The 17,330-nt window shown below is 40.4% G+C and overlaps 2 protein-coding genes across 2 annotated transcripts in view; one reads left to right on the top strand and one right to left on the bottom strand.

Moving 5' to 3' along the window:
* The window catches only part of ACACA (acetyl-CoA carboxylase alpha), a 335,776-nt gene that overhangs the window by 306,604 nt on the left and 11,842 nt on the right, over positions 1-17,330 (bottom strand). The gene's annotated exons all lie outside the window — the stretch shown is intronic.
* On the top strand, positions 1,930-15,459 carry LOC105813877 (chromosome unknown open reading frame, human C17orf78). Its single transcript, XM_012648688.1, has 7 exons — positions 1,930-1,987; positions 3,056-3,142; positions 3,642-3,881; positions 10,582-10,707; positions 11,732-11,856; positions 12,310-12,432; positions 15,382-15,459. The coding sequence occupies exons 1-7, from the start codon at positions 1,930-1,932 to the stop codon at positions 15,457-15,459; spliced, it is 837 nt and encodes a 278-aa protein (XP_012504142.1).

Here is a 17,330-nt window from a genome sequence, read left to right as displayed (position 1 = left end):
GGGTCTTGCTCTTGCTCAGGCTGGTTTCAAACTCCTGAGCTCAAACAATCCACCCGCCTCGGCCTCCCAGCGTGCTAGGATTACAGGCGTGAGCCACCGCGCCTGGCCCCGGCCCACAATTTTTAGTTAACTTATTTATTTGTATATTATTATTAGCCCTTGTGTGCTAGTTTATTTTTTGACCATGTTTATTGTCTGCTTTCTATTGTTTCCTGAGAACACAGACTTTGTCCCTTGTCTTATCTTTGTCTTGGTCCTTTGTCTTGCTCACTGCTGGAATAGTGCCTGGTGCAGAGTAGGCACTCATTAAATACTTATTGAATGAAAGAATGAAAGGCATTGGAGCTAGATCCACAGCACTTTCTCTCCTCCTTCCACATTTCAGACAACGTTATCCTTTGGTGACGTCGCTTCCCTTTATGTCTCCCCCCACCCCCAAGACTTCTTTTGGTACTCAAATTTAGCCAGATTTCAAGCTGTAGTCAAGTGTTAGCAAACAAGGTGGTATTTAAATTATGATTTAATTCAAATCTCATAAGCTCCCTCATGGAAAGTCCCTTGAACCAAGCTCCCTTTATATCATTATCAATCATAGTTTCAGGCTTCAGAACTTCTCAGGCATAGCTACACCCAAGTTGGCTCCAATGAAGTACATTTTCAGTGCGTAGAAAGACTGCAGAGGCTCTGGACTTAGTCAAAGATTTGAATAGATCTTCATTTCTTTTTTATGATCCAACTAGCTATCCCATCACAAAGTCTACAGAGTATTACACTAGATGTATACTCTTTTTTTTTTTTTTTTTTTTGAGACAGAGTCTTGCTCTGTTGCCCTGGTACAGTGCAGTGGCATCACTGTAGCTCACTGCAACCTCCAATTCCTGGGCTCAAGCAATCCTCCTGCCTCAGCCTCTAGGTAGCTGGGACTGCAGGCATCAGCCATGATGCCCAACTAATTTTTCTATCTTTTCAGCAGAGACAGGGTCTTGCTGTTGCTCAGGCTGGTCTCCAACTCCTGAGCTTAAGCAATCCTCCCGCCCCAGCCTCCCAGAGTACTAGGATTACAGGCATGAGCCACTGCACCTGGCCCGTGAGATGTATACTCTTTACTAAAAAATACAATTTTGGAAAAATCTTCAACAACAGTTATCGGTCTAGGAAAACATTCTCAAAGTACAGACAGTACCACTCACCTAGCTCTTTCTAACAACCTCTCAGCCCAATAGACATAGGAATGTTGTCTATCCACACTCACTTTACTATTTAGGAATGTGAAAATGTGCAAAACCCTATAGGTATGTCTGTGCTAATGTAAGTTTATGTGTATAACTGTGGATGAATTCTAGTGGTCATCTGGTCAGGACTCAATTTAGAGAAGAGAAAATTGAGATCCTGAGAAATCAAGTAATTTTCCCAGAGTGATACAGTTAATAACAGGTCCTGTACTAGCAGTCACTTCTACCGATTTCTAGTCCTTGTTTCCTGCTTGTTTCTAGAAATTATATTCCTTAATAGAAATCACCACATCTCTTTGTTAGTATGTAAATCTATGTGCCTGTGTCAGGGAGCATGCATGTGAATGTCTACATGTCTACGTGTCTATCCGCAAGTATTTGTAAAGCATATCACTGGGTATTTATGTCTTTCTGCTAGAGAAACCTCCAGATAATTACAGTTCTTTATGTCGGCACCAGCACTGAAGTCAGAAGAAGACCTTCTGAGTCAATCATTAATAAGCACTCTTGGCCCTTTGTCCAATCAGCTCTATTCCTGGGTCTTCAGGAAATGGGGCCAAATAATCAGGATGGAACCAGAGTTTCCCAGGGTCAAACTTGGTTCCAGGGCAGTGAAAGCAACTAGAGATAAGGCTATAAGAGGCTGTGACAGATCAGTAGTGACTTGTCTCTGCAGTGAGCATGTACTCAAGCTGACATGGATACCATCTTGGTCTTCAGCCTAATCATTACATCCTACGATGCCAACAAGAAAGGTAAGTACTTCTCTAGCCTAATGTCCTGGAGAATACAAAGAGAGGCCTGGAAAGCATTGGGGGTCTTTTCCACCAGATAGAGATATAGCTGATATCCCGCAAGCAATACTTTCTGAAAGTACTCCCATGTTATCCTTTCCTGTCTAAGTAGGACTGCAATTTATTCAACCCAGAGAGATTGCTAAAGATAGTGTGAAGATGATGAGACCTCTTCAGAGAATATGATGCATTCTTTTGTCTTGTTCATGTAACTAACATTAAAAGTCCTTATACTGTTAGATGGCTTTCTTTACTACAGGGTACTGTCACAGTTTCAGTTTTGCCATCACCTCAGACTCCCAAATTCACAACCCCTCATAAGATGTTGCCTTTGTTTTTAAGGTAGTACATCCAAATAGTTAGATGGCAATGCTCTTGGGTGGGGACAGCTGAGGGAAAGAGTGATATGGGGGTGGAATGGCACCATTTGCTGCTCTTTGGTAACTATTTATTTAAAACATGATTTTTCAAATTTTCCTAAACATTTCATCTCTAAAATTAGCTAATCAGAGTTAAGGCCAAATACCATAAGGTGCAGCAGTAACAAATTTAACAAATTAAGAAAATTCACAACATCCTGTGAGTCAAGTGCCAAAAAGCAGAAATAACTACGACCTATGGTTCTGCAGAAACCTATAGAGATACCTTGTCCCAAGGTTAGATTAAATAAGCTTTCAAAAGTTTTCTTTAATACAAGAAGGCAGATAGAACAGGAGGGAGAAGAGAAAATAAGCAGTGTTAAAGGTAATGAGTTGGTTAGTCTTTCATTGGCTTTGTAACTTAACTTTATTTCACCTTTCTTTCTTCTAAAGGTAATGGATTGGTACTCAGTATTTGTTATACTAGGCTAACTCCTACATGTATGTATTTGGCTGTGATTTTTAAAGTCTTTTTAGGGAGTGTTTGATCTCCTCAGTTGAACGTTTTATGAGCAGGAACTGCATTCTATTGTATCTTCCCCTCCAGTGCCCAGAATTCTAAAGAGTAAGTACCCAGTAAATTCTGACCTTCACCCCCTACCCCCACCAGACCTCAGAGATAGCGAGTGCCAAGTGGAACAGCTGCCTGGGCTCTTCCCAAAGGATGTGCCAAGCATCAGGGATTTGCAAATGCAAGGTAGGGAATGGGCCCTTTCTGGAAAATCATGTTGCCATTCCAAGAAATTTTTATCTTTAAAAGACACCTTTATCTCCTTGATTCCTAGCCCAGATCTCAAATATCCTATTTTAGAGATATGTATCCCCTCAGGAGGCTTTGTGAAAACCAATTTTTACATTAACTATTACCTAAGGCATGCCTATATAAATCAAACAGATGGAGATAAAGAAGGAGGCAGCACCTAATCTTCTGTGCATTAAAGAAAACAATCTATGAACATTTCTCTGTGCTGAATTTACAGCAGTCACCTATCTTCATGACACCCCTGGCAGGAAGGAAAAAAGGCAGGACTTGCATATTTAGTACCATGAACATATACTGAGGGAAAAGTAAACTAAAAGGAGGAAAAAAATGGAGCAGTGGAATTTAACAGGGGTCAGGAATGGAACTGGGTTAGCTGGGCACCATTCAGATTAAGAATCAGCTTCATTTTTCTGTCTGGCTTTTCTCCTTCTAGAAACTCACACAGAAACCAAAACGGCAACATTCATCCAAAATCAGATTGTGGCTACTCTGCAGTGCCTTGGTTCTGGGAGCAAAGTGAAAGTCAACCTTGTGTATTTGGAGAGAAAGCCAAAAGTTAAGCATATTCTAAAGAACCTGAAAGTCATTGCTGTTCCCCGCAGAAACAACTCTGCCTCCCCAAGCTGTCACCTTACATCCAAGTTTCAGACTGGATCCCTTCTAACAGGCAAAGGTGAGATTGGAAAAGGAGATGGAGGTAGGCACTAACTTTTAGTTGACGTAGTTGAAGGCAGCTGGAGTGTATTAGCAGCTAAAGCTGCAAGGAAATGGATCATCCCTCCCTTGGACAAATCTATGTTCTCTCTGAGAATCAGTTTTCTAATATCTAAGGTCCCTTCTAGCCCTGATATGCTGTGATTTTCATATGATCTCCCTTTTTTTTTTTTTTTTTTTTTTTTAAGACAGAGTCTCACTCTGTTGCCCGGGCTAGAGTGCCGTGGCATCAGCCTAGCTCACAGCAACCTCAAACTCCTGGGCTCAGGTGATCCTCCTGCCTCAGCCTCCCAAGTAGCTGGGACTACAGGCATGTGCCAGCATGCCCAGCTAATTTTTTCTATATATTTTTAGTTGTCTGGCTAATTTCTTTCTATTTTTTAGTGGAGATGGGGTCTCGCTCTTGCTCAGGCTGGTCTCAAACTCTTGAGCTCAAACAATCGCCCGCCTCGGCCTCCCAGAGTGCTAGGAGCCACCGCACCCGGCCTGATCTCCATTTCTGATGGATCTTCTTTTGACAGTTTTTTAAAATTTTCTTTGTTTTGAATGCACACAGCAAAATATTCAAACAGCACAGATTTATAGTGAAAACTAAGTCTCCTTCCTACTCTTGTCTCTCAATCCTCCAGTTCTCTATCCCTGAGAGAACCACTATTACCAACTTACTATATTTCCTTTCAGAGATACGCTAAGCACATACGAAAGTACAAATCTTAAAAACATAAATAATAGCACACCATATACACTGTTCTGCACCTTGCTTTTTCCACTTAGCAACATATCTTATAGGTTGTTCAATATCAATATGTATATATCTGCCTCATTCTTTATCTCTTCTTTTTTTTTCCAACAGGGTCTTACTCTATTACCCAGGCTAGAGTGCAGTGGCGTGATCATAGCTCACTGCAACCTCAAACTCCTGGGCTCAAGAGATCCTCCTGCCTCAGTCTCCCGAGTAGCTAGGACTACAGGTGCACAACACCACAGCTGGCTAATTTTTTTCCATTTTTGGTAGAGATGGGATCTTGTTCTTGCTCAGGCTAGTCTCAAATTCCTGGCCTCAAGCAATCTTCCCTATGTCATTCTTTTTAACAGTTGTGCAGTATTCCATTGTATGGATCTAATTTATCCTACTAGTCCTCTATTGACAGATATTTTGATAGTTTCCAATCTTTTTCAAATACAAACAATGCTGAAAACAATGACTTTATACATTCTTCTTGTACACCTTCAATTTATCAGTAAGATAAATTCTAAGAAGCAGGTCTGCTATGTCGAAGGTTTGATAGACATTGCCAAATTACCCTGCATAGAGGTGTTCCGTCGTGCATTCCTACCCACACTGTGAGAATGCCTGTTCCCCCACAGCTGCTGGGCAGTGCTTCTTGACCTCAGCCTTAAGTTTCCCTGCTTCTGCCTTCCTTTCCTTCTCTCACCCATTCTTTTTGTCAAATAATTTCTGATCAATAGATTGGTATAGGCAGTTCCCCTTTACATATGGGCAATCCCCCAGGTGCTATTGCCATACTGCTGGAAAAATAAAATAACACTTGACACTTTCAGAGAAACTGTGGGTTCACAAGCATAATAATGAGGGAAAAAACTTTAAAAACTAGACTGCAGATTGGGAAATAAGTGGCTAGGCTCTCAGGATGTGGCCCCAATACAGTAAATTATATATTCTCATGTGACCTGAATGTTTCGTTCACTTTATTATACTTTCTAAAATTCCAAAGTAATGATTTCTGTGGGGGGAAAAAAACTCTCAAAAACCCAAAAGCCTCTGGCAAGGTTTTGGGCTTTCAGTCACTCAACACTAATGAAAATTAATTCAATCAAATTGTTTTCCTCTTAAGATATGACACCCTGCTGGACTCAGTGGCAGTTGTGACAGAGAATAGTGGACTTAAGTCATTTTGGAGTCTGGAGCAGTCTGGGCAGAGTGAATATAGTGCTATGCATTATAGGACTTAGGGCAATTAAGGACATTAGCTCTTAGAAATTTGGGACAAGAAAAACTGAGAGGTTAAGGGAGAGAAGAGATGCCAAAGATCATCCTGACCTCATTTAAAAATTTGCCTTTAGCTAGTCTTCCAAGAATAAAGGAAAAAACTCTTTCTCTTTCCTTCATGAAATGGTGGTTGGTTCCCACACCTGGAACTTAAGCTACTACCCTGTACTATTTGAGCCATGCAAAGAGACTAAATGGATGTTTGTGAATTAGTCTGGGGACCTAGTCATCATTCACCATACATGTCTATGAAACCACAATGATGAATTTTAAACAACTGATTTGTAAATGGACTTTTGAGACATAACCCCTTCTATAAGTTTGAAACTGCCTATTCTGAATTTAAACATACATTGAGTACCAGGATGTGACAGACCCCAAATAACTTAGAAACAAAAATCAGGTAAGTGATCAAACTTATGAGGTCATAAATAGATGCCCCCTGAAGTTACCACACTATGGATGAGATAGTCTGCATAGTGTCCCAGAAAACAGTCAGAAGACAGTTCATGAAAATGTCCTCAGAGTAAAGTAGGAATTTAAAGTTGTAAAGATGAAAATGTTCTGCAACACAGACGGTCATCAGAAATGACATGGAGCATAGAAAAAAGTTAGATTAGGATTGTTTATTACTGTTTATGGAATCTGGCCAAGGAAAAGACCCTCTATTATACAAGTATTTTGAAATTTCCTTCTGGTGCAGAAAGATGACTCATTAGGTCTTCTCTCTGTCTCTCTTTTTTTTTAAGAGACAGGGTCTGGCTCTGTCACCCAACTGTGGCACAATCATAGCTCCCTGTAACCTCTAACTCCTGGACTTAAGCAATCCTCCTACCTTAGCCTCCTAAACAGCTAGGACTACAGGCACCCAACACCATGCCCAGCTAATTTTAAAATTTTTTTGTAGAGATAGGGTCTCACTATGTTGCCCAGGCCGGTCTGAACTCCTGGCCTTAAGCAATCCTCCCATCTGTGCCTCCCAAAGTGCTGGGATTACATGTGTAAGCCCAGACACATTAGGTCTTTATCATTTATGATATAGTTTACACCATCTAGATCCTATTGTTCAGATTCTATGTTAATGAAGAAACTTTCCAATTATGCATTAGGTTTCACAGGAACCTATATCTTTAGAACAGGGTACCAGGAAGAGCAAAATGTCCTATCTGATCCATTTGACAGATACAATCCCCTATATAAATTTTTTAAATGTCATTTTAGTATATGGATTAGGTTTTTTGGAATTTGATTAGCATGAACCAATTTCAAAGGTCTGATTATCCCATGTGAAACTGTGGGTATAGGAGAAATAATATCAAACTAGTGTTTCTTCTGATATTAATTATTACTTTTGACAAATTAATTTCTATACAGCTCAGTTTCTACAGCTACAAATGGGAATGAAGTGTTTATATTTACAAACTTGCTCCATCTTGATGCTCAGTTACCTAGCAGACAAGACCTGAAAGAGATGAGTTGCTGACATGGCTGGACATTAATTTAGAAGCTAGGCAGAACTGAAAATACTGTACAATGACAGATGAAGCCTATTTAGTAGACTTTGAAGTAGTGGTTCCTAGGAGGTAGGAAGACATGTCACATTGAAATACCGTTATCCCTGTGGCTAGAGGGCAGAGTTCTTCTAATGTTTCCTTCCTCTTTCAGTCATAATATCATTCCGTTTGCAATGTGTTTTCACATGTGCTCTCTCATTTTTATTTGTTTCCGATCTTCATAATATCCCTGTGAAACAGGTAGGCCACGTATTATTTTATCACAGCCATCTTACAGATAAGGAAACCAAAACTCAGAGAACTTACGTGACTTGTCCAAAGTCAGATTTGTTTATCTTCATCTCATCAGTCTCATAAATATGTATGTTATCGCTTCAGAGAACTGATTGGCACTATGGTGAAAATTACCTTGTTTTTTCTTTTAAACCTGTTGATTTTATGTCTGTCTCTGCCTACCTTTGCCAACACTGTCTTCCTGATTAAACCAAAATCAGGCACTACTTCTTCCCCTATAATTTCACGTACACTGCCTGGTGTTGTCACTGGCCTCTGTAGTAAAGAACTATCATTTTCACATGGACTTAATTAACACATTAACTGCCAGGTGAGTTGTATTTAATTCACGCTAGTTTTGAGCCCAGGGCCTGGTGAAGTAACTCACACATCTCTTCACCTTGGGAGCTGCGTGAATTATTTTTCAAGTCGCATATAACTCATGAACAGAAAACAATTAAAAAGCCACAAATTTTTCATAAATTAGAAAGGATCGTTTTGTTTTCAAAGTTTTTATTCTATTTTTGTAATAAAATACCGAGGCCGAAGGAAAAACTTTCTTTTCTAGTGTGGCAGTCAATGTGTTAAGACATGGAAGAGTAATTTAGAAAAGTCACTGGGCATGGTGGCTCATGCCTGTAATCCTAACACTTTGGGAGGCTGAGGTGGGAGGACTGCCAGGAGTTTGAGACCAGCCTGAGCAACAAAGTGAGACCCTGTCTCTACAAAAAAATTTTTAAAAAATTAGCTAGGCATGGTGTCACACACCTGTAGTCCCAGCTACTGGGAAGGCTGAGGCAATGGGATCACTTGAGCCCAAGAGTTCAAGGATGCAGTGAGCTATGATCACACTACTGCACTCCAGCCTGCGCGACAGAATAAGAGTCTGTCAAAAGAAAGAAAGGAAAGAAGGAACGGAAGGAAGGAAGGGAAGAAAGGAAAGAAAAGAAAGAAAGGGTCAAGTAGAACTTACAGACCTTAATTTAATAAGCAGTGATGTGAAACCATTAAATATGGACCATGAACCACTGTCTGAATTGGATGAGGTCAACTGTGGAGGTGAGTGAAGTTAGTTCCAGACTACAGCCAGAATCCATCTACTTCTCATCATTTCCGCTGCTGATGTGTATCACATCATTTCTCATCTGGATTTCTGCAATAGCGTCCTAACAGGTTATCCCGTTTCTACCTTTGCCCACCACTAGCCCATTCCCAACACAGCAGCCCAGTAATTCTTTAGAAATAAAGCTATATCCTGTCACTCCTCTGCTCAAAACCTTGCAACGGATCCCCATTCCAATCACAATAAAAACCAAATTCCTTGAACTGGCCTACAAGGCCTTAAATGATATGGGACTGTTTCCTCTAGATTCTCATCTCCTATAATTGTTTCCCTTGCTCACTCCACTTCAGTCTCACTGGTTTCCTTGCTACTTCTCTAAAACTGTCACATGCCAGACACATACTGCCCCAGGGCCTTTACCCTCTGCCTAGGTCACTACTTCCCCAGGCATCTGCTTGGCTAATCCCCTCACCTCCTTCAAATCTTGGCTCAATTCTCACTTTCTCAATAAGACTGAGCCTATACTGCAGGTTGCTCATCCACATCCCTCAGACTACTCCCTTACTTAGCTCTATTTTTAATTTTTTTAGCAGTATTTATCCCCTTCTAATATACCATGAAATTTATTATATTTATTGTTGTCCACTTCCCCCACCCACCCCCAGCCCTCCCTCCTCTTTGCCTGCTCCCTTGCTAGAATGTATCTAACCGATACATACAAAATACTAAAGCAGTGCCTGGCACATAATAGGTCTTGCTCTGTTGCCCAGAGTGGAGTGCAGTGGTGTCATCATAGCTCACTGTAGCCTCGAACTCCTGGGCTCAAGTGATTCTCCTGCCTTAGCCTCCCCAGTCACTGGGACTATAGGCGTGCACCACCACACCCATCTAATTTTTTAATTTTTTTTGTGTGGGGGGGTCTTTGTTGGTCTATGTTGCCCAGGCTAGTCTTGAACTCCTGGCCTCAAGCATCCTCCTGCCTCAGCATTCCAAGGTGCTGGGATTGCAGGTGTGAGCCACTGCGCCCAGCTTAGATATTCTTCTTCTTTTTTTTTTGAGGCAAAGTCTCGCTGTGTCACCCCAGCTAGGGTATAGTGGCATTATCATAGCTCACTGCGATCTCAAACTCCTGGGCTCAAGCAATCCTCCTGCCTCAGTCTCCCGAGTAGCTGGAACTACAGGTATGCACCACCACACCCGGCTGATTTTTTCTGTTTTTGGTAGAGGCAAGGTCTTGCTCTTGCTCAGGCTTAGATATTCATTTTTAAACATTTGCAGAATGAATGAAATTGAGGATTGCATGAAGCTGGATAGACTTTCCTTCTTTCAACTCTTCCTGCTTTCCCTAATCCCCTCTCAGAGTAGTTTACTTAGACTCCACTAGACTGACTTCCAGCAGTCATTAAGGCAAATTATATTTCACATTCTTCCTCGGACTTTGAAGCCACCTTTTTTAAAAGAAGGAAATACTCAGTGATGTTACGCCCTCCATCTTTATTGCTATTATGGCCTTAAGAAGGATAGGCAAACAAGATACAGTCTACTCCTTCACTCTGATCCTACGTCAGGCAAAAGTTCCATAAGGATGTAATCCATATCTCTTATTAGTATCTCTATCCTCATTTATTCTTGGCATGATTTTGTGCCCACACCCTAAACCTATGGACAGACAGGTCAATGGAGCCACAATTAGAAGTTTAATATCAACTGGGTAGAGACAGGGTTCAGTCAGGTAAAGTAAGACAGGATAACATTTCTCCTAAAGCTGCACTCTCATTGTTTCTTTCTTGTTTTATAGCTTTTTTACCGGGGATCTCCCAATGTAAGGTCTATCCAGTGATGGGGGCTTCGTCAGAGACTTTTTCCACCTCTACCAATTCCGTTACTCCTGGGAATACAGAAGGAGAGAAAACTACAAGTATTGGTAATTTTTCTAGCCCTTTGAAAGAACAAGGTACAGAACAAATAGGAGTAAAACAAGACCAGAAAGAAAAAGAAACATCTTTAGCCCCAACATTAGTCTGGGTCTCCTAGGATTTTCCTGGCGGTTACACAGTTCACATTAGAAAACCGTTCCATTTCTTATGGAAAAAGTCAGCTTCTCTATAAAGAAGGTCCCAGAAACATTTACAGTTTGACAACATCAATTAATCCTTTACGTCCATGCAAATGAGCTCATCCCATAACCAGATTTGGGGACAGAATAAATCATATTCATGTGGTGGGTAATTCTAGTCATTGCATTACAGATGGACAATATTTCAATACAATTGTATTTCAACAGCGATTGTAATAGTAGTGACACCAACAAAGTGCATGTTTCCATTTTCATTGTTTTTAGAAATAGTCCTCCCTAAATTGACCAGGACTCAAATTCTGCAAGATTCTAGTTTGGGTTACATCTCAGCTATTACCAGGGGAAAAGTAAATATGAGATTAGTAATAACAAGATGCATATGAGCTACTTGCCACCAGATTTGGCTTATGACCCAGAAGCAATGCCAATTCACATTTGCTGCTCCTATCCTCCACTAAAGCCAAGGGAAGCATAGGAAAGGTTATTTTCGAATCCCACAAAATCTGTCAGAGTAGAAAGGTAGGAACCCCCAAGAAGGCTGATAGTGAAAAATACATTTAAACTCCTCGTATACCCAAGCCTTTTCTTCCCCTGAGAGCAGTGCAAGAATCAGCCCTACATGGTTATGAAACATTCCCAATTCCAGGGAAGGTGACTCATTGGGAACAGGCTGCAAAAGAGGTTAGAGCAGATCCTATGATGCCCACCCCACTTCTGATTCTGAGTTTGAATTGGAAATTCAGCCTCTGCCTCTGAGTCAGGCTGGGCCCCTATTAGTCTTGTGAGACAGGAGAACTTCAAGTCAAAGGGTCAATCTCTTCCCTCTCTTAAATTCTCTTTTCTCCCTCTTCTACTCCTCTCTCTCCTTTAGACACAGACGAGAACCTAGAAAAGAGGAAGAAATGGAGTATTGTGGTCAAATTTCTGATTGCTGTCATCTTGTTGCTGAGTGCAGTCGCCATTATAGTATTTGTAATCTTTGAAGTCCCATGTCCTGTAAGTTTGCTGATGTTTTGGGTCCTTGACCTTGATCTATAAAGACTTCCTTCTGTTGCAGAGGCAGCTTGGCATAATGAGAAAAGTACAGACTTTGGAGTTTGAACAGATCTGCCACTCATACTCACTAGCTGAGTGGTTGTGGAAAAGTTGCTGGAATTTTCCAATTTTAGTTGCCTTATCTGTAAAATAGGTGTCATGATATTCACTTCTTATGGTAATTGTGAAGGTTGGGATACTGTGTAAAAGGTGCCTGGCACATAGGAGGTGCTCATTAAATGCAAGTTCCTTTCCTCTGCTATACTTGACATTCCTAGGAAGGATAGAACCAATAGGCCTGAATATTTTCTTTAGAATAGATGATTTCTTTTAAATTGCCTGACATGAGGTTTGGAAGATAACCAAATGCTTACCAGCCACTTGAAGTTAATACTAGTCATTTTCTCTCTTCAGTGTCAATGCCTAGGAGCCAGGAAGCTGTGCCAATGCCAATGGTGGCGCAGAAGGCAAAGGAAAGGAGGCCAGAAACCTGGGACAGCTGAATCCCAGCATGACTCTCAGCCTGAGAAGGAAAGTGTTCTCTATGTGGTTTATGTCATTTGCTTAGAGACAAGGGGGTTAACATATAAGTGCTGGAAGATAGGGAGCTGCTTCAGTTATGAAGCAAATGTGAATAATTCTTTTACGTGTCAGGAAATGGGTAGGAATTTATACTTATATTTTCTTAACATCAGCCCAGCCATAACACAATAAGATGCTTATTGAATATACATATCTCTGGGCCCCAAATATACTGAATCAGAATGTTTAGAGTGAAGCCAGTATTCTTATTTTTAAGATTTTTTTAACAAGCTCCCTAAGTAGAGCTGGATTTATGGTGAAATCAATGAAGCTTAAGCTTCAGGACCTGCGGGCCCTTTCAAAGACCTTTTATCCAATTTTGTATTTTTAAAATTTGTATTATTTTTCTTTAAAAAGTTCCCCCAAATTGCAAGAGCTTCAGAATCCACAACAGATGTATCCATCCCTGTCCCTAAGTAACTCTTATATACAACAAAGTTTAGGAACCACCACACTTGAACACAATTTGAAGACTTGACAAAGTAGTCTATGGCCATACCACCCTTAATGCACCTGATCTTGGAAGTTAAGCAGGCCTGGGCCTGGTTAGTACTTGCATGGGAGACCACTTGGGAGTACTAGATGCTATAGACTTCAAGGGGAAAAAAAAAGGCTTGGCAAAGCAACCTCCTTCCCTCGCCTTGGGTTTCCTGACAAGATTATAAATTAATAGTGCCCTTTGGTGTCTGAAATTGACACTACACCATTGGCTCAGCATGGCTGCTTTAAATCCAGTTTCCCCAGCAGGAGTGGAGTTGGCTTTTGAATATCACAAATTGATGGGCATTTTCCCTAAAATATCTACAATACTCACTAAGGCAAAGAGTCTAGGTTTCTAATATTTTTAAAATTAAACAAGGTGTCCACTTTTGTAGAATTATAGCACTGAGAATGGGTCTCAAAGATTATCTATCTAGTCCAGGATGGTACACATGCTGCTACTCTTGAATTCTCTGTCAAATGTACATATCAATAGTCAAGCCCAACACCCTTTCCACCCAGGCCTGGCGTCGGAATTTTTCTTATCACAGCTTCAGGCATCCACTGCCAACTTATTTGTTTTCTCTGTTCTAGGTTAATATTCTCTATAATCCTATTTATTCTAATATTGGATAATGACCCCATATAAATTAGCATGATTTTATTTTATTTTATGTTATTTTAAAAAACTTACAATGGCATTCTTTTTTATTTTATTATTTATTATTATTATTATTATTTTGAGACAGAGTCTCGCTCTGTCACCTGGGCTAGAGTGCCGTGGCATCAGCCTGACTCACAGCAACCTCAAACTCCTGGGCTCAAGCAATTCTCCTGCCTCAGCCTCCCGAGTAGCTGGGTTTACAGGCCGACGACACCATGCCTGGCTAATTTTTCTATTTTTAGTAGAGACAGGGTCTCCCTCCCACTTAGGCTGGTCTCGAAATCCTGACCTCAAGCTATCCTCCCGCCTCGGCCTCCCAGAGTGCTAGGATTACAGGCATGAGCCACTGCTCCCAACCAAATTAGTATGATTTCATCACAGGTGTATTTTTAATTCTTTACTCCAATCAACAGTATATTTCTATACAACATTAGAAGAAATAGGCCTGAAGGGGACTAAAAAGTCTAGTCCAGAATTAGTTACCCACGTAGCAGCAACTCTGAATGGACTTGTACGAACACAACAGGCTACTAAATGACAGAAGAGGCAGGGCATGGTGGCTCATGCCTGTAATCCTAGCACTTTGGGAGGCCGAGGTGGGCAGATTGTTTGAGCTCCGGAGTTCGAGACCAGCCTGAGCAAGAGTGAGACCCCGTCTCTACTAAAAATAGAAAGAAATTAATTGGACAATTAAAAATATATAGAAAAAATTAGCTGGGCATGGTGGCACATGCCTGTAGTCCCAGCTACTCGGGAGGCTGAGGCAGTAGGATTGCTTGAGCCCAGGAGTTTGAGGTTGCTGTGAGCTAGGATGATGCCACGGCACTCTAGCCTGGGCAACACAGTGAGGCTCTGTCAAAAAAAAAAAAAAAAATGACAGAAGAATTAATAAAAATAGTAATAAGGTAGCAATTTTATACACATTACATCATTTGGGCCTCACAAAAACCCTGTAAGGTAGCCAGGGCAGGTATTTACATATTACTGATACTTAATTAGAGGCTTAGAAAGGTTATGTGACTTTTCCAAGGTCATATATCTGGTAGAAACAGAACTAGAATCCAAGACTTTTGTTATAATTCCTATAGTGAATTAAAAGAATATCACCAGCTCATTCATCTATTCCACAAAATTTTACTAAAAGCTATATGCTAAGTTCCCGTCTTCAAGAGGCTTATAGTCTAGTTGGGAAAAAAACTCATTGACCACAAAAATGTAATTATGTTCCTAACAGTTAATTATTTAGAAAGTACATACAAAATTAGATGGGGCACACAGCAAAGTATAGGGAGGGTGGAATGGGATTATCAAAAATATTCAGTTCACATAGACCCAGATCTCTCTTTTCAAAATGTAGTAAGATTGTGTGGGACTAATTCAAAGAAAGCAGAATCCCTGTGTGTCTGAGATCCAAACCAGCTGCATACTCAGGGCCTTTTTCATTCAAAGCAAAAAGGTCAAGCAAAGGGCAAATGGGTACTTTACTAGTAATAGGTTATAGGTTCCAACCAATTGTAGGTTCTCACACATATATGCGCCTTGCTTGCACTTTCACAGTATAACTATTGAGTAACAAAGGCAAAGTTAAGTATACTTCGAATTACATGAGTATTTTCCAAGAGCAGATGAGATCGGGTGCATTCAGGGTGGTATGGCTGTAGACAATATAGCTATTTTTACTTAGCTATCCCTTTGTTGGCACATGAAAAAATATCCATTTGCATCCTTCTTTATCATTCATATTTCCTTTCACTCTCTAGGTTGGACAAGATGCTCCCAACTCATCAAACCCAAAGAAAACTGCAGGGATCACTGTTATCCACCAGACATACTTCTAAAAAGTTTTGCTCTGCCTCACACATCGAATGAATGATACTACACTGTCTTCTCCTATCAACATGAGCAGATTTTTGCCAATTTCACACTTGTATCTTCAGTGGGGACATTATAATCAAACAGGAATTCCAGGTCCATGAAGGGAGAACCTGGGCTAACCCTCATGCCACTGCTACTGACTTAGCCGCAAGCCTCTGCGATTCACTTTGTATATTTAAAAAATGGATATCTTTCTGTCCCATCAGATGAAAACAAAAAACCTTCCCTCCAAACACTATGAATGGATCTTATTGCTCTCTTTGACAAAAGACTTAAACACAGCCGCCAAGGAACAAGGGCAGCTGTTACTGTGACGCAGCTCTCAACTCCTGTTATCCTCACAGCTGACTTCACGCTCACTGGCTCTCAACTAGCTTATGATGGGGTTCCTGCTCTCCCTCACTGACATTCATAAGGTTCTATGACTTAGCTTCTGCCACTACATGTAGCTATCAACACCGTGGTGAAAGGAACTTGACCCTAAGCATTCTAAGAGCCCCCTCATAAGTCATCCCCAAACGGTTTAGAAACTGCAGACAAATAGTACCCAAATGAAGCCTCCTAACAATCCAGAATTCCTAAAGTGAGTCTGGTATTATATCCTACTTTAATAGGGAGCTGCATACATTTGACCTCCTAGAAGAAAGTAACTTTTATATCAAAGTTGCTATCAGTTACTAGGGAGAAGCAAACCAATGAGGGGCCATATTTTAATTGTTGCTAACACTTGTTTTTTGAATTCATCTCTTTGGACCTATATTATTTTCTAGACTTATATTATTATATTATTTTTTCTCATATTTCATTATCTCTTCCTCTTTGTCTTCCTCATTATTCCAGCCAGCACTTTTCTTTTTTCTTTCCATCTTTTTCTTTCCCTATTCAATGACCTCATTTGTCAGTCATCAAATTCTAACAATTTTCCTTCATCTGAGTTACCAGTGAACTTGGATCCATGTCTATACTGAAATTTCAGGTCCAAAAAGTCTTTCCTTCTACCTAACCCTCCTTCCCTTGGTGCAGTGTAGCAACAGGTGTGCCTTGGACTGTAATTTAGGAACTTTCATTGGACTCTTGTGAATTTGCACCATCCAGTGGCTGAAGTTGCTAACTGCGTTCTCTGAAAAAAGGCAAAGGGCATAAACAAATGTAAATTAGATTAACAAATCATGACAAACGTGAAGCTTGTGTTGCTGCCCCAAAGAGAACAATCATTCATAACAGCCAAATTGTGTCCTATTTTAAGTCTTATTTACTAAAATTTAATATTGGATGGAGAACGGTATATTTAGAGGTTTGGTGTTATGGTCTCTGCAGAATAAGATGATGCCCAGAAGATTCTCCAAGGATTAAGTCAGGTCACTACTTCTCCCTAATGTACTGGAAAAAAAGAATAAACAGTGTAGGCGATAGGGTAAAGTCCTTATAGCCTCTAGAAGACTCAAACATTCTACAGAAGAGACACTGAATTTGAAGACTGATAAAGTATATATATGAGATAATATCAGACAGCAGTTTATTTCTTTTACAGTGAATATACTTGGACATGTCTATGTCTAGGACATATGCCAAAGAGTAGAATTCGTGAATTACAGGATACACGTATCTTCCACTTTGCTAGATTGCACATGGCTCTCTGAAGCAGTTGTACCAAATAGAGTACTACCAGCAGTAAAGAGAATCCCCATATTCCACACCCTCCCCAAGTCGGAAATCTCAGACTTTAAAATTTTTGCCAATCTGATGGCTATGAAGTACTATGTCATTGTTCTTATGTACATTTCTTGACTAATAGTAAAGTTGAGCACCTTTGCATATATTTATTTGCTATTAG

The sequence above is a fragment of the Propithecus coquereli genome, unplaced genomic scaffold (assembly GCF_000956105.1).
Source record: "Propithecus coquereli isolate 6110/MARCELLA unplaced genomic scaffold, Pcoq_1.0 Scaffold291, whole genome shotgun sequence".
Lineage (NCBI taxonomy): Eukaryota > Metazoa > Chordata > Mammalia > Primates > Indriidae > Propithecus > Propithecus coquereli.
Note: the sequence above shows the minus strand (reverse complement) of the source record. Positions and strands in the feature narration are given on the sequence as shown.